Source organism: Chiloscyllium punctatum, chromosome 44 (genome assembly GCF_047496795.1).
Source record: "Chiloscyllium punctatum isolate Juve2018m chromosome 44, sChiPun1.3, whole genome shotgun sequence".
Classification (NCBI taxonomy): domain Eukaryota; kingdom Metazoa; phylum Chordata; class Chondrichthyes; order Orectolobiformes; family Hemiscylliidae; genus Chiloscyllium; species Chiloscyllium punctatum.
The window spans coordinates 18,381,554-18,407,692 of NC_092782.1; the positions used below are offsets into that span (position 1 = coordinate 18,381,554).

The 26,139-nt window shown below is 43.8% G+C and overlaps 1 protein-coding gene across 2 annotated transcripts in view; it reads right to left on the minus strand.

Moving 5' to 3' along the window:
* Positions 1-22,258, minus strand: part of LOC140466773 (coiled-coil domain-containing protein 38-like) — a 66,450-nt gene extending 44,192 nt beyond the window's left edge. The window contains exons 1-5 of one of the 2 annotated variants that reach the window (XM_072562390.1): positions 22,227-22,258; positions 15,885-15,977; positions 13,396-13,499; positions 4,965-5,118; positions 2,323-2,390 (exon numbers count right to left, since the gene is read on the minus strand). In XM_072562390.1, the coding sequence (XP_072418491.1) occupies positions 2,323-2,390; positions 4,965-5,118; positions 13,396-13,499; positions 15,885-15,954 (396 nt within the window). In that variant the 5' untranslated portion in view covers positions 15,955-15,977; positions 22,227-22,258. Of the gene's footprint in view, positions 1-2,322; positions 2,391-4,964; positions 5,119-13,395; positions 13,500-15,884; positions 15,978-18,694; positions 19,046-22,226 lie in introns of those variants that run through there. The other variant, XM_072562389.1, reaches the window with a different exon arrangement.
* Positions 22,259-26,139: the final 3,881 nt, after the last annotated feature.

Sequence of the window (26,139 nt, forward strand, 5' to 3'; positions counted from 1 at the left end):
AAGACATTCCTGACCCTGGCACCCGGGTCAGGAATGCATCCACTATCTCCGTAGCTGCCTCTTTACGATCCTATAGTGCATACTCGGATATTGTTGGCTTAAAAATCATCCACAGCAGTGTGGGACTCCTCATAACTCAAGGACTTAGTGGTTCAAAAAGGGCTGCTCACCACCATCTTCTCCAGGACAATTAGGGAAGGGCATTAAATGTTGTCCCAGCCATCAACACCCACATCCCAAATTTTACAAATGGAACAATCTTCTTCACATGATTAAAGAGGTCTCGTGACACAATGGTTAGTGTCCCTATCCAGGAGCCACAAGATCTAGGTTCAAGTCCCACAGCAGGACATTTTGACCAAGAAGACACATTCCTAATGTGAACTAGGAACACAGGTTGATTGTCACCATGTAATTCTTTGAACAGATTTGATGGCATGCAGTGAGAAGAGGAGAGTTTCCTAGTCAATCATCCTGCCAAAGGCAATCACAAACCACTGCAACACTTTGGCCATTAGCATGAACCGATTCAATTGGGTTCTACAGTTAATCTTTGGGACTGACAGACGGATATGATTTTTGAGCTGAGCAAAAACACTAACACTATGCAATATTTTAGAGGGAATATAAATAAGTTTAATATAGAAAAATGTGAGGTCTTGCATTTTGGAAAGTCAAATCAAGTTAGGAGTTTTTTGGTAATAGTAGGGCCTTAAGGAGTGTCACGGAACAGAGGGATCTTGGAGTTCAGGTGCATGGTTCTCTGAAAGAGGAGGCACAGGTAGACAAAGCAGCAAAGAAGGTTTTTGGCACACTGGCCTTCATCTGTCAGGATAGAAGTTGGGAAGTTATGTTGCAGTTGTACAGGATGTTGGTGAGGCTGCACTTGGAGTATTGTGTTCCATTTTAGTCACCTTGTTATAGGAAGGATGTTATTAAACTGGAAAGAGTGCAGGAAAAATTTACAAGGATGTTGCCTGGATTCAATAGTCTGAGTTATAGGGAGAGGTTGGACAAGCTAGAACTTTTTTCTTTAAAGTGTAGGAGACTGAGGGGGGGACCTTCTAGAGGTGGGGGACCTTATAGGATCATGAGAGGCATGAATAGGGTGAATGCACTCACCCCATCTGCCAGCGGAAGTGGTTGAGGCAGGTACATTAACATTTAAAAGGCATTTGGACAAATACATGGATAGGAAAGGTTTAGAAGGATATGGGCCAAGTGCAGGGAAATGGGGTTAGCGTGGATGGACAGTTTGATCAGCATGGACCATTTTGGGCCAAAGGGCCTGTTTCCGTGCTGTAGGATTCTATGGCTCTATGTTGCATGAATAAAATGTGTTTTGTGTAAAGCCTAGTGGCGACAGTGCCTTACACGTGCCTTTAAATAAATATAAAAGTTAAGATCTAGCTATCTCTTTGCTATATTTTGGAGGGGGTGGCGGGTGTTTATCTGGTCTGTAACAATAGTTCCAAGATGGAGTTATACCCAGATGGGGGCAGAAAGTAGTTGAATTTTTTAGGGCTAAAGAAATCAAAGGTTTTGGTGAGAAAGCAGAACCAGCATACTGACTTAGATGGTCAGCCCACGATTATATTGATTGACCAAGCAGGCTACTTCTGCCTCTATTTTCTATGCCTGTCTATGTAAAAGGTAGAGGATCCTCTATCACTGGCTGTGGGAAAAGGAGTATCTTTCAACTTTGGCCATATTGTAGTGTTGAGGAAAAGGGAAGCACTAGGGATGGAGGCTGTGTGCAGGCAGGGTAGACTGTAGGAAGTGAGCTCCAAGGGTTGCTACGGTTCAGACAGCCTCCAGGTTTAAGGAGATGGAGGAGAATAAAAGCTTAATCCCTTCAAACCATCACTAAAACCACGGGAGTTTGGTAAACCTTTATCAAATCATTGGAAGTACAATTCTCACTGCCACACTTATCCAGATTTTGGAGATGGTGCAGAAGATATTCACTTCAAAAGTTCCAAGGATGAGGAGCTTCAGTCAGATGCAGAGACTGGTTGGCAGGACCTTTCTCTCACTCTCCATCTACTGCATCAAGTATACCAAGGGCAGGAAAATCAGAGAGCTTGCCCACGATCATAAAAAGAAAACAGAAGTTGCTACAGAAACTCAGCAGGTCTGGTAGCATCTGTAGAGAGAGTTAACATTTTGAATCTGGAGACCCTCTGTCATGTTGTCTCATTCCAGGTCAATAAAACCTGACCAAGCCACAATGCACCTCTCCAACACGAGGTGCAGGTGAGCTTTCAGAGGCAAACAATTTCAAGACGATTAAGAGGGAAAGTATCATGGAAGTTCTCATACCTGTATCAAGAATAGTTGTCGCTGTTGTTGAATGTACTGTTTTAATCCAGATTGATCGGTGGATTTATCTATTAAAAAAAAAGCAAAGAATATTTAAGATAGAAACATTGCTCACTCTGCTGACCCCTTTTTTCAGACACGTGAGCACCACCGGACTGGGGTGCATTATTTCCTGCACCAATTCTATTTTGAATTAGCCCCTTGCCTGTTTCCTCCCCTTTTTATGTTCTGTTATTGTTCCACAGTCTTTGGTGGGGAGTGTTTGTAGTCATTTGTTAAGTGGAGATTTGATAAATTGCCTGAGAGTTTTTAAAATATGAAGAGAAAGGACTGGGATCTTACATATGAATTCTGCCTCTTCTTTTGTCCATAGGGCAAATGGCACTGAGCGGGTCTTGCAGAATTATGGCTCCCTTGTTCGTTCCAAGACTTCCTGAAAAATTGCTGGGTATTTAACTGGGACTTCACTCAGGCAATCATTTTTGAATTAAAAAATGTTGAGCTAATCTAGGTGAATCTCTCACAATCAATTTCAAACAGACAAGTTTGGACACCAAGCCTTTTACTATACCAGTAAATGAACCAGCTGGTTTTCATAAGAGACTGGAACCAAAGTTGCACCCTTAATCTGTAAAGGTTTCCCAGCACACGTTCTCAACTTAGCAAAGGTCTTGCGAAAAGTTAATGGCTGGAGTCCAGAGTAAATTTTATTAAAAATTGGTTCTGTGATTATTGATGCAGCCATGCCAGTATCAGTCTCCAATAGAACTGTATGACTACTTAACCAGATGGTTATCTTGACTGGTTCTGATTTTGACGTTGCTAAGCAATTTAACTGTTTCAAGCCAGATGCAGATGGACTTTCCTAGATACCAGCCTGGAGTCCTCTTACTCAACTTAGGTCTAGTAGGGCCCTATAACTGTCTTGAGACCACATACCACTACCAACAACAATGGCTAGCTGGCCAGGATCCAAAAGAAAATTTTAACTATTTGGTCAAGGCTTGGCTTTGTTTTAGGGTTTTGCTGTGGGTTGACCTAGAGTCCTACTGATCAGGATATGGCCTGAAATGGTAAGCAATTTCCTTCACTCAAGTGATGTTCCCCAAGTTCAGTCAGACAGGCAAAGTTGTCCACTTCTATCGGAATATCCTGCAACTTTTACACTCCACTTGTTGCATATTCCAATGATAAAGCAATTGGAATACCTTTTTGAAGTCCAGTTTTTGCATGTTTACATCATTAATCCCACATACCAGATTGTCCCTAAGCATCTCATTAAAGGTTAAACCAAAGTCACAGGCTTCTGCCAGTTACCTTAACCTAGTCAAAAAACCCAATACGGAAAGTTAGGCTCCTAATGACAGAAAAATCTACAGTTCCACAGGCTGCCAGGAAAATTGCTTGCTGTTTTTGTCTTTCACAATGTAATTTGCCTGAATAAAATACTGCATTTTTTCTCCATACTGGCTCCAGTGCTCGATGGCAGGGTCAAATGAGTGAAGCTTTCCAAACAAAGACATAATGTAAGGAATGCTTACCCAATCTATAACTGTTGCAAGTTTCTTCAGAAATGTTACCCCATACTCGTCACCACTGAAATGACTCCACAGAGGTTGGTACCCTGTCACCATGTCACCTTTTATTTAGGCCTTGACTTTAGTACTGCCTCATTCAGAGTTAGTTCTCAGAATGTTAGCATCTCTGATGCGCTTTTTTTTTATGACACTCCACTCTTTATCTGTCAGCCAGGGCTAGCTGATTGGACCAGATTAACAGCCCCAGTCAGGGAACTAAAAATCCAAAAGGTCCTTCTAGCTGACCTTGTTACAATCACCTCAGCACCCTTGAAGGTTTACAGGTCTAGTGGGCACTGCGGAGGCTGTAGTTCATTAACTCCAACTCCCATGACATTGTTATTTAGTTGCTCTGAGTTTCTCCCTTCAGGTTGTTTGACATTTAGTTAAGTTACAGTGCTCCTGATGGGCAAGTTTTGGTTTTCATCTTTTATACAGAAAGAAAATGTTGAGTTCTCCCCAGGATGGGTTGGATCTAGACGGGTAGACGGGCTAGAAAAGAAAGGTGGAAATTTATGTTTGTATTGCAGATTTACAACAAAAGCTTAGTAAATCTCTGAAATTTTTAACTGCCTAATTCAACAAATGGATAACAATCTTACAGTCAGTGTTGAATCTTGTTGTGTCAATAGGTGATCGATCACAGAAAAGATTCTTCAGTAAAATCAGGTGTTACATTAATTAGAGTGTGGCTTGAGGTATGCCATTTGTAGAAACCTTTGCAGCAATTTGTCAAGGATGCAGACTCAGGTACAGATTGTTGACTGATTCCTGGATGTCAAGGCTGACATACGGACAGACTTGATTAGTCAGGGCTATATTCACTGCAGTTTAGAAGAAAGCACAAGTATTTGCAGGGAGTCCAGAACCAGGAGTCACAGTTCAGCTATCTGGGATAGGAAATTTAAGACTGAGATGAGGGGAAATATCTTCACCTAGAGAATGATGGGCCAGAGAAAGCAGTTGAGGCCAAAACTTTGAATGCTTTCGGGAAGAAGTTTGATAGTTCTCATGACTAAAGGGATCAAATGGGAGAGTGAGGGAAAGCACAAACTGAATTTTCACCTGTAACAAAACACACAGATTTGGGCTTTTTATTTATCTTGTCTTCATCTTGCTCTTCCAAGGCAAATCTTCGCCAGCTGCCAGAAAAAGATTTTCTTCTCGATGCAAAGGTGCTTTTCAAATAACCTGGTCCAGTGTGTGCATTTAGTAATTCCTGAATAAAAGCACAAACATTAACTACAACAGCAAGCAACTTATCCCCGAGCCCCTGAACCTCGACAGACATGTGGAACAGAGCACAACAGAGCACAGTATCAAATCTCATTAGTTGAAATCACAGTTCAGAGATTTCAGTACATAATCCAGGCAGCCACTGAGGGAGTGCTGTACTGTAGAAAGTGATATTTCCTCCATGCATGCGCAGGAGATAGCACCAAACAGCTCAGAGCTCATTCCCTTTAAGATATTACACATCATTATCCACCCAAAAGAAATTTTAACATACCACACATTGTAACAAACAGGCCATGCATGACAAAAATAACTTAAAAGGGGTCCTTGATTGTAGGCACTGCCTTTCACATGAAATCTTAAACCAAGGTGCATGAAAAGATCACACAGCAACATTCGTGCTATATATAAGAACCACATGAGAGCCACACAATGACCATCTCCAACTAGATAGAATTCAACCGTTGCCCCTTAACATCAATGGCATTACCATCATGGACTTCCAAGCTATTTACATCATGAGGATTACCACTGATCAGAAACTCAACTGTAATCTGAGAAATAAGAAAGGGATGATCACCTTATTGGGATTGCATTATAGACCCCCCCAATAACAGGAAATTGAGAAATAATTTTGTAAGGAGATTTCAGTTATTTGCAAGAATAATAGGGTGGTTATGGCAGGGGGTTTTAACTTTCTAAACATAGACTGGGACTGCCATAGTATTCCGGGTTTAGATGGAGACGAATTTGTTAAATGTGTACAAGAAAATGTTCTGATTCAATATGTAGGTGCACCTACTAGAGAAGGTCCGTAACCAACACCGCCCACACAGACTCCGGTGCAAAACTTGACCTACTCTGGGGAAATAAGGCAGGGCAGATGACTGAAGTGTCAGTGGGGGAGCACTTTGGGGCCAGTGACCATAATTCTATTAGATTTAAAATAATGATGGAAAAGGATAGACCAGATCTAAAAGTTGAAGTTCGAAATTGGAGGAAGGCCAATTTAGGCAAGAACTTTCAAAAGCTGATTAGGAGCATATGTTCGCAGGTAAAGGGATGGCTGGGAAATGGGAAGCCTTCAGGAATGAGACAACGAGAATCCAGCGAAAGTATATTCCTGTTAGGGTGAAAGGAAAGGCTAGTAGGTGTAGGGAATGCTGGGTGACTAGATAAATTGAGGTTTTGGTTAAGAAGAAGGAAGCAAATGTCAAGTAGAGGCAGCAGAGATTGAGTGAATCCTTAGAAGAGTATAAAGGCAGTAGGAGTATACTGAAGAGGGAAATCAGGAGGGCAAAAATGAGACATGAGATAGCTTTGGCAAATAGGGTTAAGGAGAATTGAAATGGATTTTATATATACATTAAGGACAAAAGAGTAACTAGGGAAACAATATGACCCCTCAAAAGATCAGCAAGGCAGCTTATGTGTGAGCTGCTAGAGATGGAGGAGATACTAAACAAGTATTTTGCATCAGTATTTACTTTAGACATGGAAGAGATAGAATGTAGGAAAGTAGATGGTACCATCTTGAAAACTATCCATATTACAGAGGAAGTGCTGCCAAATGTCTTGAAATGCATAACAGTGGATAAATCCCCAGGACCTGTTGTGGTGTACCCTAGAACTCTGTGGGAAGGGATTGTTGGGCCTCTTGCTGAGATATTTGTATCATCAATAGTCACAGGTGAGATGCTGGAAGACTGGAGGTTGGCTAACGTGGTGCCACTGTTTAAGAAAGATGGTAAGGAAAAGGCAGGGAACTATAGATCAGTAAGCCTGACCTCGGTGGTGAGCAAGTTGTTGGAAGGAATCCTAAGGGACAGGATTTACATGTATTTGAAAAGGAAGGAACTGATTAGGGATAGTCAACATGGCTTTATGCGTAGGAAATCATGTCTCACAAACTTGATTGAGTTTTTAAAAGAAGTAACAAAGAGGGTTGATGAGGGCAGAGCAGTAGATGTGATCTATATGGACTTCAATAAGGCATTCAACAAGGTTCCCCATGGGAGACTGGTTAGCCAGGTTATATCTCATGGAATACAGGGAGAACTAGCCATTTGGATACAGAGCTGGCTCAAAGGTAGAAATCTCTGACAAATCTTTGACAGAACTGGCTCACACTGGATGCCTGTGACCTGTGGTGTGCCACAAGGTTCTGTCCTGGGTCCACTACTTTTTATCATTTATATAAATGATTTGGACCTGAACATAGGAGGTATAGTAGTACGTTTGCAGATGACACCAAAATTGGAGGTGTAGTGGACAGCAAAGAAGGTTATTTCAGAGTACAACAGGATCTTGAACAGATGGGTTAATGGGCTGAGGCGGGGCAGATGGAGTTTAATTTAGATAAATGCAAAGTGCTGCATTTTGTGAAAGCAAATTTTAGCAGGACTTATACACTTAATGGTAACATCCTGGGGAGTGTTGTCGAACAAAGAGACCTTGGAGTGTAGATTCATAGTTCCTTGCAAGTAGAGTTGCAGGGAGATAGGACAGTGAAGACGGCATTTGGTATGCTTTCCTTTATTGGTCAGAGTATTGACTACAAGAGTTGGGAGGTTATGTTGCAATTGTACAGGATATTGATTAGGCCTCATTTAGAATATTGCGTGCAATTCTGGTCTCCTTCCTATTGGATGGATGTTGTGAAATTTGAAAGGGTTCAGAAAAGATTGACAAGGATGTTGCTGGGGTTGGAGAATTTCAGCTATAGGGAGAGGCTAAATAGACTGAGAGAAAGCAAGCACTGCAGATGTTGGAGATCAGACTCGAAGAGTGTGGTGCTGGGAAAGCACAGCTAGTCAGACAGCATCCGAAGAGCTGCAGAATTGACTTTTCGAACATAAGCTCTTCAAAGAATGAGTCAATGGTCCAAGGGGGCTGACAGATAAATGGGAGGAGGTTTGGGGCTGGCAGAAAGATACCCGAGAATGCGATAAGTAGTTAAACGTAGGGGTGAAGGTGATCGGTTGGAGAGGAGGGTGGAGCGGATAGGTGGGAAAAGAAATGGACAGGTCGGACAGATCAAGAGGGCAGTGCTCAGTTGGAAGGTTGGGATTGGGATAAGGTGGAGGGAGGGGAAATGAGGAAACTGGTGAAATCCACATTGATCCCTTGTGGTTGGAGGGTCACAAAGTGGAAGATGAGGCATTCTTCCTCGAGGCGTTGGGTGGTAAGGGTTCGGCAATAGAGAAGGCCCAAGACCTGCATGTCCTTGGTGGTATGGGAGGGGAAGTTAAAGTACCCGGCCACGGGACAGTGGAGTTGTTTTGTGCGTGTGTCATGGAGATGTTCTCCGAAGCATTCCGCAAGTAGGTATCCTGTCTCCTCAATGTCGAGGAAACCACATTGGGAGCAATGGATATAGTAGATGCGTGCAGAAGTGCAGGTAAATCTCTGACAAATGTGGAAGGCTTCTTTGTGGCCTTGGACAGAGGTAACTGGGGGGAGGTGTGGGCACAGGTTTTGCAATTCCTGTGGTGTCAGTGAAAGGTAGCCTGGAGGAAAGGATGAGTTAGTGGGGGGCATTGACATAACAAGGGAGTCGTAGAGGGAATGGTCTTTACAGAATGCAGATGGGGTGAGGAGGGAAATATATCCCTGGTGGTGGGGTCTGTTTGTCAGTGGTGGACGTGGCTGAGGATAATGTGATGTAACCGGAGGTTGGTGAGGTGGAAGGTGAGGATCGGGCGGTTCTGTCCTTGTGATTGGAGGGGTGGGGCTCGAGGCAGGGAGAGTGCAGGAAGTGAATGAGATGCACTGGAGGGCATCGTCGACCATGTGGGAGGAGAAATTGCAGTCTTTGAAGGAGGCGGCTAACTGGTATGTTCTGTGGTGGAATTAGTCCTTCTTGGAGCAGATGCAGTGGAATTGGGAAAAAGGGATAGCGCTTTTATAGGAGGGAAGGTGGAAGGAGGTGTAGTCCAGGGAGCTGTGGGTGTCGATGGGTTTGTAGTAGATGTCAGTGTTGTCAGTGTTCTTCAGGAATCCTGAAGAAGGGCTCATGCCCGAAACGTCGATTCTCCTGCTCCTTGGATGCTGCCTGACCTGCTGCGCTTTTCCAGCAACACATTTTCAGCTCTGATCTCCAGCATCTGCAGTCCTCACTTTCTCCCAGGTGAACTTAAGATCAGAGTGAAACATGTTAGTGAAGTTGATGAACTGTTCAACCTCCTCGTGGGAGCACAAGGTGGTAGTGAGCTTTGAGAAGATTTGTAGCTCAAGTTGAAGTTTTGGATGTAGGTTTACTCGCTGAGCTGGAAGGTTCATTTCCAGACGTTTCGTTACCTTACTAGGTAACATCTTCAGTGGGCCTCATGCGAAGCAATGCTGAAAATTCCTGCTTTCTACTTATATGTTTGGGTTTCTTTGGGTTGGTGATGTCATTCCCTGTGGTGAAGTCACTTCCTGCTCCTTTTCTCAGGAGGTGGTAGATGGGGTCTAACTTGATGTGTTTGTTGATAGAGTTCAAGTTGGAATGCCATGCTTCTAGGAATTCTTGTGAGTGTCTTTGTTTGGCTTGTCCTAGGATGGATGTGTTGTCCCAGTCAAAGTGGTGTCCTTCCATCTGTATGTGAAGATACTAGTGAGAGAGGGTCATGTCTTTTTGTGGCTAGTTGGTGTTCATGTATCCTGGTGGCTAGTTTTCTGCCTGTTTGTCCAATGTAGTGTTTGCTACAATCCTTGCACGGTATTTTGTAAATGACATTAGTTTTGCTCATTGTCTATATAGGGTCTTTCAAGTTCATTAGCTGCTGTTTTAGTGTGTTGTTAGACCCCAACTACCACCCCCTGAAAAAAGGAGCAAGAAGTGACTTCACTACAGGAAATGACATCACCAACCCAAAGGAACCCAAACATATAAATAGAAAGCAGGAATTTTCAGCATTGCTTTGCATGAGGCCCACTGAAGATGTTACCTAGTAAGGTAACGAAACGTCTGGAAATGAACCTTGCAGCTCAGCGAGTAAACCTACATCCAAAAGCACAAGGTGGTGCTGATACAATCATCAATGTAGCAGAGGAAAAGGTGGGGAATGGTGCCAGTGTACCTGCGGAAGATGGACTGTTTCATGTACCCAACAAAGAGACAGGCATGACTGGAACCCATGTGGTGCCCATGCCCTCTTGGGTCTGGTGGAAGTGGGAGGATTCAAAGGTGAGGTCCAGTGCAGCCAAACAAATGAGAGTGTCAGTGGAAGGGTACCGGTGGGGTCGATGGGAGAGGAAGAAATGGAGGGCTTGGAAGCCTTCACCATGGCGAATAGATGTGTACAGGGAGTGGATATCCATGGTGAAGATGAGGCATTGGGGGCCAGGGAAACAAAAGTCACGGAGGAGGTGGAGAGCATGGGTAGTGTCCTGAACATAGGTGAGGAATTCCTGGACTGGGGGATAGGACGATGTCAAAGTATGTAGAGATGAGTTCAGTGGGGCAGGAACAGGTAAAGACAGTAGGTTGACCAGGGCAGTCAAGTTTGTGAATTTTGGGTAGGAGGTAGAACCGGGTGGTGCGGGGTTCCTGGACTATGAGGTTGGAGGCTGTGCATCGGAGATCTCCTGAGGTAATGAGGCTGTGAATGGTCTGGGAGATGATGGTTTGGTGATGGGAGGTGAGGTTGTGGTCAAGAGAGCAGTGGTAGATGACCTGGTTTCAGCGGTGTAGAGGTTGGTGCGCCAAACTACCACTGCATCCCCTTTCTCTGCTGGATTGGTGGTGAGGTTGGGTTCAGTGGAGGGCTGCATTGCGAGGGTGAGACGTTGGAGTGGGTGAGGGGGGGTGGACAAGTTGAGGTGGTCATTGTCCCGTGGCAGTTGGAAATAAAGAGATCAAGGGCAGGTAACAGGCTAGCACGGGGTGTCCAGGTGGATGGGATGTGTTGGAGGCAGGAGAAGGGGTACTCGGAGGGTGGGTGGGAGTCCTGGTGGAAAAAGTCTGAGGTTGTTTTCCCTGGAGCATCAGAGGCTGAGGTTTATAGAGGTTTAGAAAATCATGAGGGGCATGGATAGGATAAATAGACAAGGTATTTTCCCTGGGAGAAATTGAGGACTGCAAATGCTGGAAATCAGAGTCAAAAAGTATGTGGTCTTTTCCCTGAGGTGGGGGAGTACAGAACTAGAGGGCATAGGTTTAGGGTGAGTGGGGAAAGATATAAAAGAAACCTAAGGAACAACTTTTTCACACAGAGAGTAGTGTGTGCATGGGATGAGCTGCCAAAGCAAGTGGTGGAGGCTGGTACAATCACAGCATTTAAAAGGCATCTGGATGGGTATATGAATAGGAAGAGTTTAGAGGGATATGGGTCAAATGCTGGCAAATGGGACAAGATTAGGTTAGGATAACTGTTCAATGTGGACGAGTTGGACCAAAGGGTCTGGTTCTGTGCTGAACATCTCTGTGTCACTACTGAGTCATCGAATAACTACAGTGACTACAAGAGCAGGTCAGAGTTTAGTAATACTACAGCAAGTAATTCACCTCCTGACTACCCAAAGCCTGTCCCCGATCAACTAGGCACACATCTGGAGTGTGATGGAATATTCCACATTTGCCTGGATGACTGCAGCTCCAACAACACTCAAGAAGCTTGATACATCCAGTACCAAGCAGACCACTTGATTGGCATCACATCTCTGAAGGCAACTGCCACCTTCTCCAAAGAAACTGGGTATGGGACAGGAAATACTGGCACACATCCCATTAACAAAGCAAAATAAAATTAGCCAGCTTCCTGGGAGCATTCTATAGTGAGAGATTGAGTAAGAATGTTCTAAATACCCTCGAACTTTAAAAGAAAAGGGACAGGATCTCATTAAAAGGATAAACATATTTAAGGGAGTTGTTGAGGTAAATGCTGCAAAAAAATGTGTTGCTGGAAAAGCGCAGCAGGTCAGGCAGCATCAAAGGAGTAGGAAAATCAACGTTTCGGGCATTCTTCAGGAATGAGAAGATGGGCTTATGTCCGAAACATCGATTCTCCTGTTCCTTTGCTGCTACCTGACCTGCTGCGCTTTTCCAGCAACACATTTTTCACCTCTGATCTCCAGCATCTGCAGTCCTCACTTTCTGCTAGTAAAAGCTGCCAACCCTGTTCCCATTAAGCTGTATATTTCCATGGCAGCCCAGTGCTTGGAAGATACTACCTTAGTCTTACATTGAATTAAATAATGTGTGCACATGTCCCTACAAGCTATAGAAAAGAACAACACACTGAAAAAGCTGGTTTTGCTCAATGTGTACATTTAAAAGGAACATTGGCTTGCTGAATGTTTCCTTTGGCTGGCAGTGTGTGTGCAGAATGTGGTGCATGTGTATGTCAAGGATACTATTAATACTAAGCCAAAGAAATTTACCATGATGTTGCTAGGAATAGAGGATTTGAGTTGTAAGAAGAAGCTGGATAAGCTTAGACTTGTTTCAAAGGAGCGCAGAAGGTTGAGGTTTATAAACTAAACTATATTGAGGTTTATAAAATCATGAGGGGTACAAATAAGGTGAATGGCAGGTATCTTTTCCTGAGGGTGGGGGATTTTAATACTAGGGGGCATACTTCTCAGGTGAGAGGAGAAAGATTTTAAAAAAGACAAGGATCAATTTTTTTTTTGTTTTACACTGAGACTGGTTTGTGTGTGGAGTGAAATTCCAGAAGAATTGATGGATGCAGTACAATTTCACCATTTAAAAGACTTTTAGATAAGTACATGAATAAGAAAGATTTGGAGGGATATAGCTAAGCACAGGCTGGTGAGACTAGTTTAGTTTGGGATGACAGTCAGCATGGATGAGTTGTATCGAAGGTTCGGTTTCTGTACTGTACAACTCTACAATGATAACTACAAATGACAATTTCAGATAAAAGTTCAGCTGTTTAAGATGAAGCTAAGGAGAAATTCTTTTACTCAAAGGGTTGTGAATCTGTACAACTGTCTCCCTCAGAAATCTGGATGCTCAGGTTTTGATTAGATTCAAGACGGAGATGAACAGATTTATTTTGATGTTAGGAAATCAAGGGATATGGAAACATTGGATTAAGACGGAGTTAAGGTAGAAAATCAGACATCTTACTGAATAACAGAAGCAGCTCAGCAGGTTGAATGGTCTATTCCTGCTCTTACTACTTCTGTTCATGTAAGGGAATCTCTGCAATCACTTCTCTATAATATCACAAATGTAGAACAAATATTTCAGCAGCGATTGAATAGTTAGGAACTCTGATGTTCTAGCAGCTGCAGAATGCTCACCCTTTACCTTTTGTTGCCGTTGTAGATTTGCTCGGAATTCAATACCAGTAGTGGGATTAATAAATGGATATATCCGACTTTGCTTCTCACTCTCATATGGCTTTTGTAATACTGGATGGGAAGGGAAAACATGCTTAAACTTCAAAAGATTTCATGACTAACTTCCCATATAATAAAATAAAAACATGTACAACAAATTCAAGAACATGACAAACAAAGCATTGTTTTCCACAGCTGAAAAGTCTGACACGGGAAAAGCACAGCAGGTCAGGCAGCATCTGAGGAGCAGGATAGCTGACGAAATGTTGACTCTCCTGTTACTCGATGCTGCCTGATACTTTTCGACTCTGGCTCTCCAGCATGTGCAGTCCACACTTTCTTCTACTTGTTTTTCATAGATTGGTAAGAATGAAGTACTTGTTCCCACAGAGAATGATGAAAGGGGGGAAACAGACTGTTGGTCACACAATGACTATCACCAATAAGAGACAATCCGACATCTGGACATTCAATAGTGTTACCATCATTGAATCTCCAATTCAATAATGGGGTTACCATTGACCGGAAACTCAACTGCACTTGCCATATAAACATAGTGGTTACAAGAGTAGGTCAGAAGTTAGGGACACTGCGGCAACTAACTCACCACCACCTGACTCCCCAAAGCCTGTCTACCATCTTCAGGAGTGTGATGGAATACTCTACACTTGCCTGGATGGACACAACTTTTACACCACTCCAGGACAAAGCAGTTCCTTGATTGCTACCACATCCATTCCCTCCATGAGTGACGCTCAATAGCAGCAGTGTGCGTCATCTACAAGATGCACTGTAGAAATTCACCAAAGCCGCTTTGAATATTCTGCTTATAATCTGGCCACTGGCACATGTTCTAGAACAGTTAACAACATCTAAATAAAACTTCTCATAACATTCAGATATACAAAAAAGTTAGTTTGTCCAATCTCCCAATGCGTCCTTTAAAACAAAAATTCCAGGATTCAGATCCAGATCTGCATGACTGCCAAAAACTAGCCAATTCTTCCTTGGAGGATTTGTTATCCATTGTTGAAATTTGGAGAAATACTGTGATGAGACTAATGATCAGGGGCAAAAATTCCTCCCACCAACTGAAGCAAACATACAAATGGTTATTATTTGTGAAAATAACAAAATGCAACGGAATCAAATACAATTTGTGGCTTTGAAGGCTTAATTAGTCAGATTGTTTTCCAGTTGTGACGAGCCTTCCAACATATTAATTAGGGTTGTACACCACACCCAGCAAAAAGAGGCCATCAAGAATCATTCTGCCCCTCTGGAATATTCTTTCTGGGTTTTGCCAAAATTCAACAACAATGTTTCAGGATTCCTGAAACCTTCAGCCTCCAGGTTTCTATGCAGCACTAGTTAAGCACCAGCTCCGATACAATCCTCTGCTCAGTAGCCCTCATGTGTGAGAAATCAATCTAGGACTGAGATTTTCATTTCAACATTGATGTTAAACATCCCCCACATCCCATTCCAGTCAGCTTGTGATGGTTCTCTGCTGCTTCCTTGTCAGTTCAAGTGTGCCCCAATTACCTTCTCACCATGTGTTACTGGTCAATGGCTAAGACTAATTAATAGTACATTGTTGAATACCAGTTGTGGAATTCATTTTATTAAAATCTTATTCACTACATGGCCCTTTTCTATTTCACTCCTAACCAACAACATAATTTAAACCTTTCTGTTTCTGGGTCTCCTGGTTTGAAACACTTACACCTTACCAGTTCGAAATTGTTTCTATCCTCTGCTAAGGTCCACAAGACCTACAATACTCTTTCAGACAGGATTTAGCAAAACTAAACAACGAAAAATTCTGACAGGCACTAGTTAGTTAGTAACAGAGTTATATTTCAGGCTAGATACAACAGCATCTGGCATCAATGTACAGTCTGATCAAATATGAACATGTGATAGAAAACTAAAATGTTGTTATCGACTCAGTGAAGCAATGCAGAATTTCAATTAAAGGACTGAATTGTTGTAAAGTTTTACTTCTCTCCTTCACATTATTTTCCCCTTTGCCTTTATTGAGGTTTCCCCTGGTTTTGCAAAAAACGCCCATCAAATGTTAGATGAATTACTGATCGATGAGGGAGTAAAGGCTTCTGGGAGGAAGATAAGAGAATGGAACTGAAATCACAACCAGATCAACCACGACCTTACTGAATGGTGGAGCTGCCTTAAAGGGCTGAATGGCCGATTGCTGTTCTGTACTCCCCCATCCCTATCAGAAGGGTAATGTTGCCAGGTATCTGGATTTGGTTAATATTTTCGCTGAATCGGTTACACTAGCATTAAAGCACGGTTGTCTTTGATGTACTTGAGACACAGCATTCTAGAACATGTGTGGAACTTGAGAAATAGCATGCAATTACCATTAATATTTCTGAATATAGTGAAAGCCATTCTGCAATGGTGCTAGCATGTTAAGTTAAGAGCACTTACGTGGAAATGTATCCACAGTCCCAGAAGTTGGAGTTAGTGAGGGCAGGTTTGTGATCACTCCTGTTGCCATAGTTGCAGCTGCTTTATCATCACCTGGATAATAAATATCATCAGCTGTCAGGTCCAATGAAAATTTAGACAATAATACAGACCTCTTCAGTTTGTAAACTTATTTACCTTCTAGGACTGCCCAAACTCAAGGTTACAATCAAATTAAGTTCTAAGGGTAGACAAAATCAGCATCTATTATTAATATTTTTCTTTACAATATAATTTTAAATGGAGATTTTAAAATATTTGGTTCAAAACAAAACATTGTTTGAAGTCAACACATCAGCTTCAATAGTCACTGAGGGATTTCATAAATTTATTTATTTTCAGGATGTGGGTGTCACTGGCAAAGCCAGAATTTATTGCCCATTTTGAACTGCTCTCAGAAGTTTAAAGTTTTAAAGCCTTTTTCAAAATACTGTCAAATGAAGCAAGGAAAATGACTTTATTTTTCTAACAGCAAATTAATGAACAACTTAGGTTAACTTTTAATAATAACAAAGAACAATACAGCACAGGAACAGGCCCTTTAGCCCTCCAAGCCTGTGCAGACACATTTTGCCCTTCCATACTAAAACTGTCTTCACTTCCGTATCCCATTATTCCCTTCCTATTCAAGTATTTGACCAGGTGTTTCTTGAATGGTCTATTGTATCTGCTTCCACCACCTCCTCTGGCAACACGTTCCAGGCACTCACCACCCTTTGTGTGAAAAACTTGCATCGCACATCTCCTTTAAACTCCCCCCTCGCACCCTTGGACCCGTGATCCCTAGTAATTGACCCTTCTACCGTGGAAACAAACCTCATGCTTTCCACTCTGGCCCTAAATTTCTGTAAATAATTTCTCTACACAAGTTTCTCTAAATTACCAAATATTAATAATTGATAAACATTTCAGGCCTTCCCCTCAGGAACAGCATCACCAAAGGCAGTCAGGAATCAATTTGATTCATTCCACAAGAAAGAAGAATGAGGTGCTGGACGCATTAGAATGTACGAAGGTGGATAAATCTCCTGGTCCTGACCAGATATATCCAAGAACACTGCAAGACGCTACAGAAGAAATTACGGGGGCCCTAGCTGACATTTTTGCATCAATGTTAGCCATGGGTAAGGTCCTGGAAGGCTGCAGGGTAGTGAATGTTGTGCCATTATTCAAGAAGGGCATACTAAGAAAAACCTGGGAACTATAGATCAGTAAACTTAACATCTGTGGTAGGTATGTTACTTGAGAAGATTCTGAGAGATAAGATTTGGAGTGACAGAGTTTGATACGGAGTAGTCAGCATGGCTTTGTGTGTGGGAGATCATGCCTCACAAATGTGTTAGAGTTCTTTGGTGAAGTGACCAGGAAGGTTGACAAGGGCAGGGCAGTAGCTGTAATCTATATGGATTTCAGATTAATAAGATTCCACGTGGTAGGCTGCTCTGAAAGGTTGGATTGCACGGAATGCGGGGCGAGCTGGCAAACTGGATACAATATTGCCTTGATGGTAGGAAGCAGAGGGTATTAGTGGAAGGATGCTTGTCGGACTGGAGGCCTGTGACTAGTGGAGCACCTTAGGGGTCTGTGCTGGCTTATTGCTGTTTGTTATCTATATCAATGATTTGGATGACAATGTACAAGGCATGATTTGTAAGTTTGCAGATGACACCAAAATAGGCGGTATTGTGGACAGTGAAGACGGTTATCAGAAATTGCTGGAGGACCTTGATCAGCTGGGGAAGTGGGTCGAGAAATGGCAAATGGAATTTAATATAGAAAAGTGTGAGGTCTTACATTTTGGAAAGTCAAATCAAAGTAGGAGTTTCATGGTGAATGGTGGGGCCTTATGGAGTGTACTGGAACAGAGGGACCTTTGAGATCGGGGCACAGTTCTCTGAAAGTGGATTACAGGTAGACGGTGGCAGAAAGGATTTTTGAGCACTCGATTACTGAGGGAGTATGGGGTAAGGTTAGATACAGGAAAGGAGAGGTGAGGTCACCCTGTTGGGAGCTGTCTACAGACCTCAGAATAGTTCCAGAGATGTAGAGGAAAAGATTACAATGATGATTCTGGATAGGAGCGAGAGTAACAGGGTAGTTGTTATGGGGGCTTTAACTTTCCAAATATTGACTGGAAATTCTAGTTTGAGTATTTTAGATGGGTCAATTTTTGTCCTATATGTGCAGAAAGGTTTCCTGACACAGGATGTAGACAGGCCAACAAGAGGCAAGGGCACATTGGATTTAGTACTGGGTAACAAACCAGGCCAGGTGTTAGATTTGGAGGTAGAGGAGCACTTTGGTGATTGTGACCACAATTCGGTTATGTTTACTTTAGTGATGGAAAGGGATAGGTAAATACCGCATGGCAAGAGTTATATCTGGGGGAAAGGCAACTATGATGCGATTAGGCAAGATTTAGGATGCATAGAATGGGTAAGGAAACTGCAGGAGATGGGTACAATTGAAATGTGGAGCTTATTCAAGGAACAGCTACTGTGTGACCTTGATAAGTATGTACCTGTCAGGCAGGGAGGAAGTGGTCAAGCGAGGGAGTCGTGGTTTACTAAAGAAGTTGAATCTCCTGTCAAGAGGAAGAAGAAGGTTTACGTTAGGATGAGATGTGAAGGCACAGTTAGGATGCTTGAGAATTACAAGTTAGCCAGGAAAGATTAAAGAGAGATCTAAGAAGAGGTTTGTAACTCAGGTTGAGGTTTAAGGCGTAGGTTTGCTCGCTGAGCTGTAGGTTTGATATCCAGACATTTCATTACCTGGCTAGGTAACATCATCAGTGGCAACCTCCAAGTGAAGCGAAGCTGTTGTCTCCTGCTTTCTATTTATATGTTTGTCCTGGATTGGGTTCCTGGGGTTTGTGGTGATGTCATTTCCTGTTCGTTTTCTGAGGGGTTGATAGATAGAATCCAGATCTATGTGTTTGTTTATGGCGTTGTGGTTAGAGTGCCAGGCCTCTAGGAATTCTCTGGCATGGCTTTGCTTAGCCTGTCCCAGGATAGATGTGTTGTCCCAGTCGAAATGGTGATTTTTTTTCCTCTGTGTTTAGGGCTACGAGGGAGAGAGGGTAGTGTCTTTTTGTGGCTAGCTGGTGTTCATGTATCCTGGTGGCTAACTTCCTTCCTGTTTGTCCTACGTAGCGTTTGTGGCAGTCCTTGCGTGGAACTTTGTAGACGACGTTGGTTTTGTCCATGGGTTGTACTGGGTCTCTTAAGTTTGTCAGTTTTTGTTTGAGAGTGTTGGTGAGTTTGTGTGCTACTCGGATTTTGAGGGGTCTTAGTAGTCAGGCTGTCATTTCTGAAACTTCTTTGATGTATGGTAAGGTGGTAAGGGCTTCTGGCTGTGTTTGGTCTGCTTGTTGTGGTTTGTTCTTGAAGAATACTGCAGGTTAGATGGGCTTCAGATTGTTTCCACAGGTTGGTGCAACATTGAGAGCCGAAGGGCCTGTACTGCGCTGTAATGTTCTATGTTCAATAACCAGGCTTGGGTTGACAAGTGGCAAGTAACACTCACAACACACAAGTGCCAGGCAATGGGCCATCTCAAATAAAAGAGAATCCAACCATCTCTTCTGATGTTCAATGGTATTACCATCATTGAATTCTGGGGGTATTTATATCCTGGGGGTTACTACTGATGAGAAACTGACTGGACTCGCAAATAAATATAGTGACTACAAAAGCAGGTCAGAAACTGAGAATTCTGTGGTAAGTAAACTGACTCTTCAAAGCCTCAAACTAGCTACAAAGCACAGATTTGGAGTCCAAGGAATACTCTTCAATTGCCTAGACAGGTAGAACACCAACAACACTCAAGAAGCTCAACAACATCCAGGACAAAACACCTCATTTGAGTAACATCCCATCAATTATCTTAAACATTCACTACCTCTATCACTGAAACTCAGTCACAGCAATGTTTACTATCTGCAAGATGCATTGCAGAAATTTGTCAAGGTTCCTTAGCAACCTCTAAGCCCATGACTACTGCCATGTAGAAGGACAAGGGCAGCAAGTACATGGGAATACCACCACCTGTAAAAGTCTCTCCAAGCTACTCACAATTCTGACCTGGAACTATAATCACTGTTCCTTCACTGTTGCTGGATCAACAACACCACTATGGATGATCCTATACCCCAAAGCCTGTGCAGTTCAACAAGGCAGCTCATCACCAGGTTGGAGCAATAAATGTTAGCCCAAACAGTGACACCCACTTCACATGAGAGACTAAAAACAAAAAAAAATTGAATGCAAGGAGCCATCAAGGAAACATTATCTTATTATACACCACTAGAGGTCTCCAGAATACTTATTACATTCAAACTATTGGCAATATCTGTCAATAGATCATGACTCTTTAAATAAAATGAATATTTCTGAGTAAAAGAGGAATGTCATTTATTGGGAAACTACCATTCCTTTGAACATTTGACAACCTTAGACCTGAGGCTGTTAAATATTTCTTTCCCCCCCATCTCCACATTGGTAAAGTCACCTCTCTCTGATCGATATTCTAGGTGGGGTTATCAACATTACAGGTTGTCCACTTATTCCCCAGGGATTAAGAGATTCAACTTCTGGACAATGCAGGAAGTAACCCAGGATGAAAAAAAAACAAAAAGACATTTAAAATTGAGTTCTAACAAAACGTTTCTTTCAACAGGCTTGTTTACTGATAATAAAAATATCAAATGTGGGAAAAGGCTGATTGATTTGCAATCAAGAATCATTCAGTCAAGTACTGAAGGGCCTATTTACATTCTGATGGGCGCCAGAAGGTTGGGCACCATGGGGACAGATATGCCTGGCATCCAACTGGAGCACATCAAGTGCTGTCCCCATCCCAGGACAATGCCCAGAGTTGACGACCCTTGGGAAGTGTTATGTTGTCCACATTCCTGCACTGGGCCAATAGTCGCAGCTCCTGCTGTCATCCATGTTCAACCCTGTGGCAGCCTCGATGTACACAGCTGGCAAGCCGAGCAGGGTTTCCATCTCAGCAACACTGGGAATTAATTCAGCAGTCTCACATTGGGCCTAGCCAGAGGTACAACACTGCCCGGACACAACATGGACACAACTCACTTAGCTACACAGGCCTCACTGGGTACACAAACCTTCCCATGTACACATCCTCCCTTAAGGTACAAGACTTCTCCCTCAGGTAGCCTCACACACCTTCTCCCTGAAGTACACACCTTTCCCTCAGGTACACTCACTCACCCTCCCCAGGTACACATCTTTCCCTCGGGTAAACTCACACCCTCCCCAGATACACACCTTTCCCTCAGGTAAACTCACACCCTCCCCAGATACACACCTTTCCCTCAGGTAAACTCACACCCTCCCCAGATACACACCTTTCCCTCAGGTAAGCTGACACCCTCCCCAGATACACACCTTTCCCTCAGGTAAGCTGACACCCTCCCCAGGTACACACTTTCCCTCGGGTACACTCACTCACCCTCCCCAGATACACACCTTTCCCTCGGGTAAACTCACACCCTCCCCAGATACACACCTTTCCCTCGGGTAAACTCACACCCTCCCCAGATACACACCTTTCCCTCAGGTACACTCACTCACCCTCTCCAGGTACACATCTTTCCCTCGGGTAAACTCACTCCCTCCCCAGATACACACCTTTCCCTCAGGTAAACTCACACCCTCCCCAGGTACACACCTTTCCCTCAGGTAAACTCACACCCTCCCCAGATACACACCTTTCCCTCGTGTAAACTCACACCCTCCCCAGGTACACACCTTTCCCTCAGGTACACTCACTCACCCTCCCCAGGTACACATCTTTCCCTCGTGTAAACTCACACCCTCCCCAGGTACACACCTTTCCCTCAGGTACACTCACTCACACTCCCCAGGTACACATCTTTCCCTCGGGTAAACTCACACCCTCCCCAGATACACACCTTTCCCTCAGGTACACTCACTCACCCTCTCCAGGTACACATCTTTCCCTCGGGTAAACTCACTCCCTCCCCAGATACACACCTTTCCCTCAGGTAAACTCACACCCTCCCCAGGTACACACCTTTCCCTCGTGTAAACTCACACCCTCCCCAGGTACACACCTTTCCCTCGTGTAAACTCACACCCTCCCCAGGTACACACCTTTCCCTCGTGTAAACTCACACCCTCCCCAGGTACACATCTTTCCCTCAGGTAAACTCACACCCTCCCCAGGTACACACCTTTCCCTCGTGTAAACTCACACCCTCCCCAAGTGCACACCTTTCCCTCAGGTAAACTCACACCCTCCCCAGATACACACCTTTCCCTCAGGAAACACTAACTTTCTCCCCGGTCCGTTAACCCTGGCCCACCCGCTTGAGTAAACGCGGAGTGTGATTGGCTGTCAATGAGCGGGACCGTACTCAGCGCCGCTCTGATTGGCTGGAAAGCGCGGCTGGACGAGGTCTTCGCGCCGCGGGAACCAATTAGAATCAAAACAATCGGCTCGAGCAGCTTCTATACACACTGTAATCTACCCGGAAACAGGGTAAAACATCTAGTGTCCTGCCCAGGGATTCACTGTAATCTACCCGGAAACAGGGTAAAACATCTCGTATCCTGCCCAGGGATTCACTGTAATCTACCCGGAAACAGCGTAAAACATCTCGTATCCTGCCCAGGGATTCACTGTAATCTACCCGGAAACAGGGTAAAACATCTCGTATCCTGCCCAGGGATTCACTGTAATCTACCCGGAAACAGGGTAAAACATCTCGTATCCTGCCCAGGGATTCACTGTAATCTACCCGGAAACAGGGTAAAACATCTCGTATCCTGCCCAGGGATTCACTGTAATCTACCCGGAAACAGGGTAAAACATCTCGTATCCTGCCCAGGGATTCACTGTAATCTACCCGGAAACAGGGTAAAACATCTCGTATCCTGCCCAGGGATTCACTGTAATCTACCCGGAAACAGGGTAAAACATCTCGTATCCTGCCCAGGGATTCACTGTAATCTACCCGGAAACACCGTAAAATATCTCGTGTCCTGCCCAGGGATTCACTAATCTATCAGGAAACGGTAAAATATCTCGTGTCCTGCCCAGGGATTCACTAATCTATCAGGAAACGGTAAAATATCTCGTGTCCTGCCCAGGGATTCACTAATCTATCAGGAAACGGTAAAATATCTCGTGTCCTGCCCAGGGATTCACTGTAATCTACCAGGAAACAGGGTAAAATATCTCGTGTCCTGCCCAGGGATTCACTGTAATCTACCAGGAAACAGGGTAAAATATCTCGTGTCCTGCCCAGGGATTCACTAATCTATCAGGAAACGGTAAAACATCTCGTATCCTGCCCAGGGATTCACTAATCTATCAGGAAACGGTAAAATATCTCGTGTCCTGCCCAGGGATTCACTAATCTATCAGGAAACGGTAAAATATCTCGTGTCCTGCCCAGGGATTCACTAATCTATCAGGAAACGGTAAAATATCTCGTGTCCTGCCCAGGGATTCACTGTAATCTACCAGGAAACGGGGTAAAATATCTAGTGTCCTGCCCAGGGATTCACTGTAATCTACCCGGAAACGGGGTAAAATATCTCGTGTCCTGCCCAGGGATTCACTGTAATCTACCCGGAAACGGGGTAAAATATCTCGTGTCCTGCCCAGGGATTCACTGTAATCTACCCGGAAACGGGGTAAAATATCTCGTGTCCTGCCCAGGGATTCACTGTAATCTACCCGGAAACGGGGTAAAATATCTCGTGTCCTGCCCAGGGATTCACAGTAATCTACCCAGAAACAGCGTAAAGTATCTAGTGTCCTGCCCAGGGATTTACTGTAATCTCCCAGGAAACAGGGTAAAATATCTAGTGTCCTGCCCAGGGATTCATGAATCTATCAGGAAACGGTAAAATATCTCATATCCTGCCCAGGGATTCACTGTAATCTGCCAGGAAACAGGGTAAAATATCTCGTGTCCTGCCCAGGGATTCACTGCAATCTACCCGGAAACAGGGTAAAATATCTAGTGTCCTGCCCAGGGATTCACTGTAATCTACCCGGAAACAGGGTAAAATATCTTGTGTCCTGCCCAGGGATCCACAGTAATCTACCAGGAAACAGCGTAAAGTATCTAGTGTCCTGCCCAGGGATTTACTGTAATCTCCCAGGAAACAGGATAAAATATCTTGTGTCCTGCCCAGGGATTCACTGTAATCTACCCGGAAACAGGGTAAAATATCTTGTGTCCTGCCCAGGGATTCACAGTAATCTACCAGGAAACAGCGTAAAGTATCTAGTGTCCTGCCCAGGGATTTACTGTAATCTCCCAGGAAACAGGGTAAAATATCTAGTGTCCTGCCCAGGGATTCACTAATCTATCAGGAAACGGTAAAATATTTCGTATCCTGCCCAGGGATTCACTGTAATCTGCCAGGAAACAGGGTAAAATATCTCGTGTCCTGCCCAGGGATTCACTGTAATCTACCAGGAAACAGGGTAAAATATCTCGTGTCCTGCCCAGGGATTCACTGTAATCTACCCAGAAACAGGGTAAAATATCTTGTGTCCTGCCCAGGGATTCACAGTAATCTACCAGGAAACAGCGTAAAGTATCTAGTGTCCTGCCCAGGGATTTACTGTAATCTCCCAGGAAACAGGGTAAAATATCTAGTGTCCTGCCCAGGGATTCACTCATCTATCAGGAAACGGTAAAATATCTCGTGTTTTGCTCGGGGATTCACTGTAATATGCCAGGAAACAGGGTAAAATATCTAGTGTCCTGCCCAGGAATTCACAGTAATCTACCAGGAAACAGCGTAAAGTATCTCGTGTCCTGCCCAGGGATTCACTAATCTATCAGGAAACGGTAAAATGTCTCGTGTTTTGCCCAGGGATTCACTGTAATCTACCCGGAAACAGGGTAAAATATCTAGTGTCCTGCCCAGGGATTCACTGTTATCTACCAGGAAACAGGGTAAAATATCTAGTGTCCTGCCCAGGAATTCACTGTAATCTACCAGGAAACAGGGTAAAGTATCTCGTGTCCTGCCCAGGGATTCACTAATCTATCAGGAAACGGTAAAAATCTCGTGACCTGCCCAGGGATTCACTGTAATCTACCAGGAAACAGGGTAAAATACCTAGTATCCTGCCCAGGGATACATACTGTAATCTACCCGGAAACAGGGTAAAATTTCGCATGTCGTGCCCAGGGATTCACTGTAATCTACCAGGAAACAGGGTAAAATATCTAGTGTCCTGCCCAGGGATTCACTGTAATCTACCCGGAAACAGGGTAAAATATCTAGTGTCCTGCCCAGGGATTCACTGTAATCTACCCGGAAACAGAGTAAAATATCTAGTGTCCTGCCCAGGGATTCACTGTAATCTACCAGGAAACAGGGTAAAATACCTAGTATCCTGCCCAGGGATACATACTGTAATCTACCCGGAAACAGGGTAAAATTTCGCATGTCGTGCCCAGGGATTCACTGTAATCTACCAGGAAACAGGGTAAAATATCTAGTGTCCTGCCCAGGGATTCACTGTAATCTACCCGGAAACAGGGTAAAATATCTAGTGTCCTGCCCAGGGATTCACTGTAATCTACCCGGAAACAGAGTAAAATATCTAGTGTCCTGCCCAGGGATTCACTGTAATCTACCAGGAAACAGGGTAAAATACCTAGTATCCTGCCCAGGGATACATACTGTAATCTACCCGGAAACAGGGTAAAATTTCGCATGTCGTGCCCAGGGATTCACTGTAATCTACCAGGAAACAGGGTAAAATATCTAGTGTCCTGCCCAGGGATTCACTGTAATCTACCCGGAAACAGGGTAAAATATCTAGTGTCCTGCCCAGGGATTCACTGTAATCTACCCGGAAACAGAGTAAAATATCTAGTGTCCTGCCCAGGGATTCACTGTAATCTACCAGGAAACAGGGTAAAATATCTAGTGTCCTGCCCAGGGATACACTATAATCTACCAGGAAACAGGGTAAAATATCTCGTGTGCCTGCCAGAGATTCACTGTAATCTACCAGGAAACAGGGTAAAGTATCTCGTGTCCTGCCCAGGGATACACTTTAATCTACCCGGAAACAGGGTAAAATATCTCGTGTCCTGCCCAGGGATTCACTGTAATCTACCAGAAAACAGGGTAAGTCATCTCGTGTTTTGCCCAGGGATTCACTGTAATCTACCAGGAAACAGGGT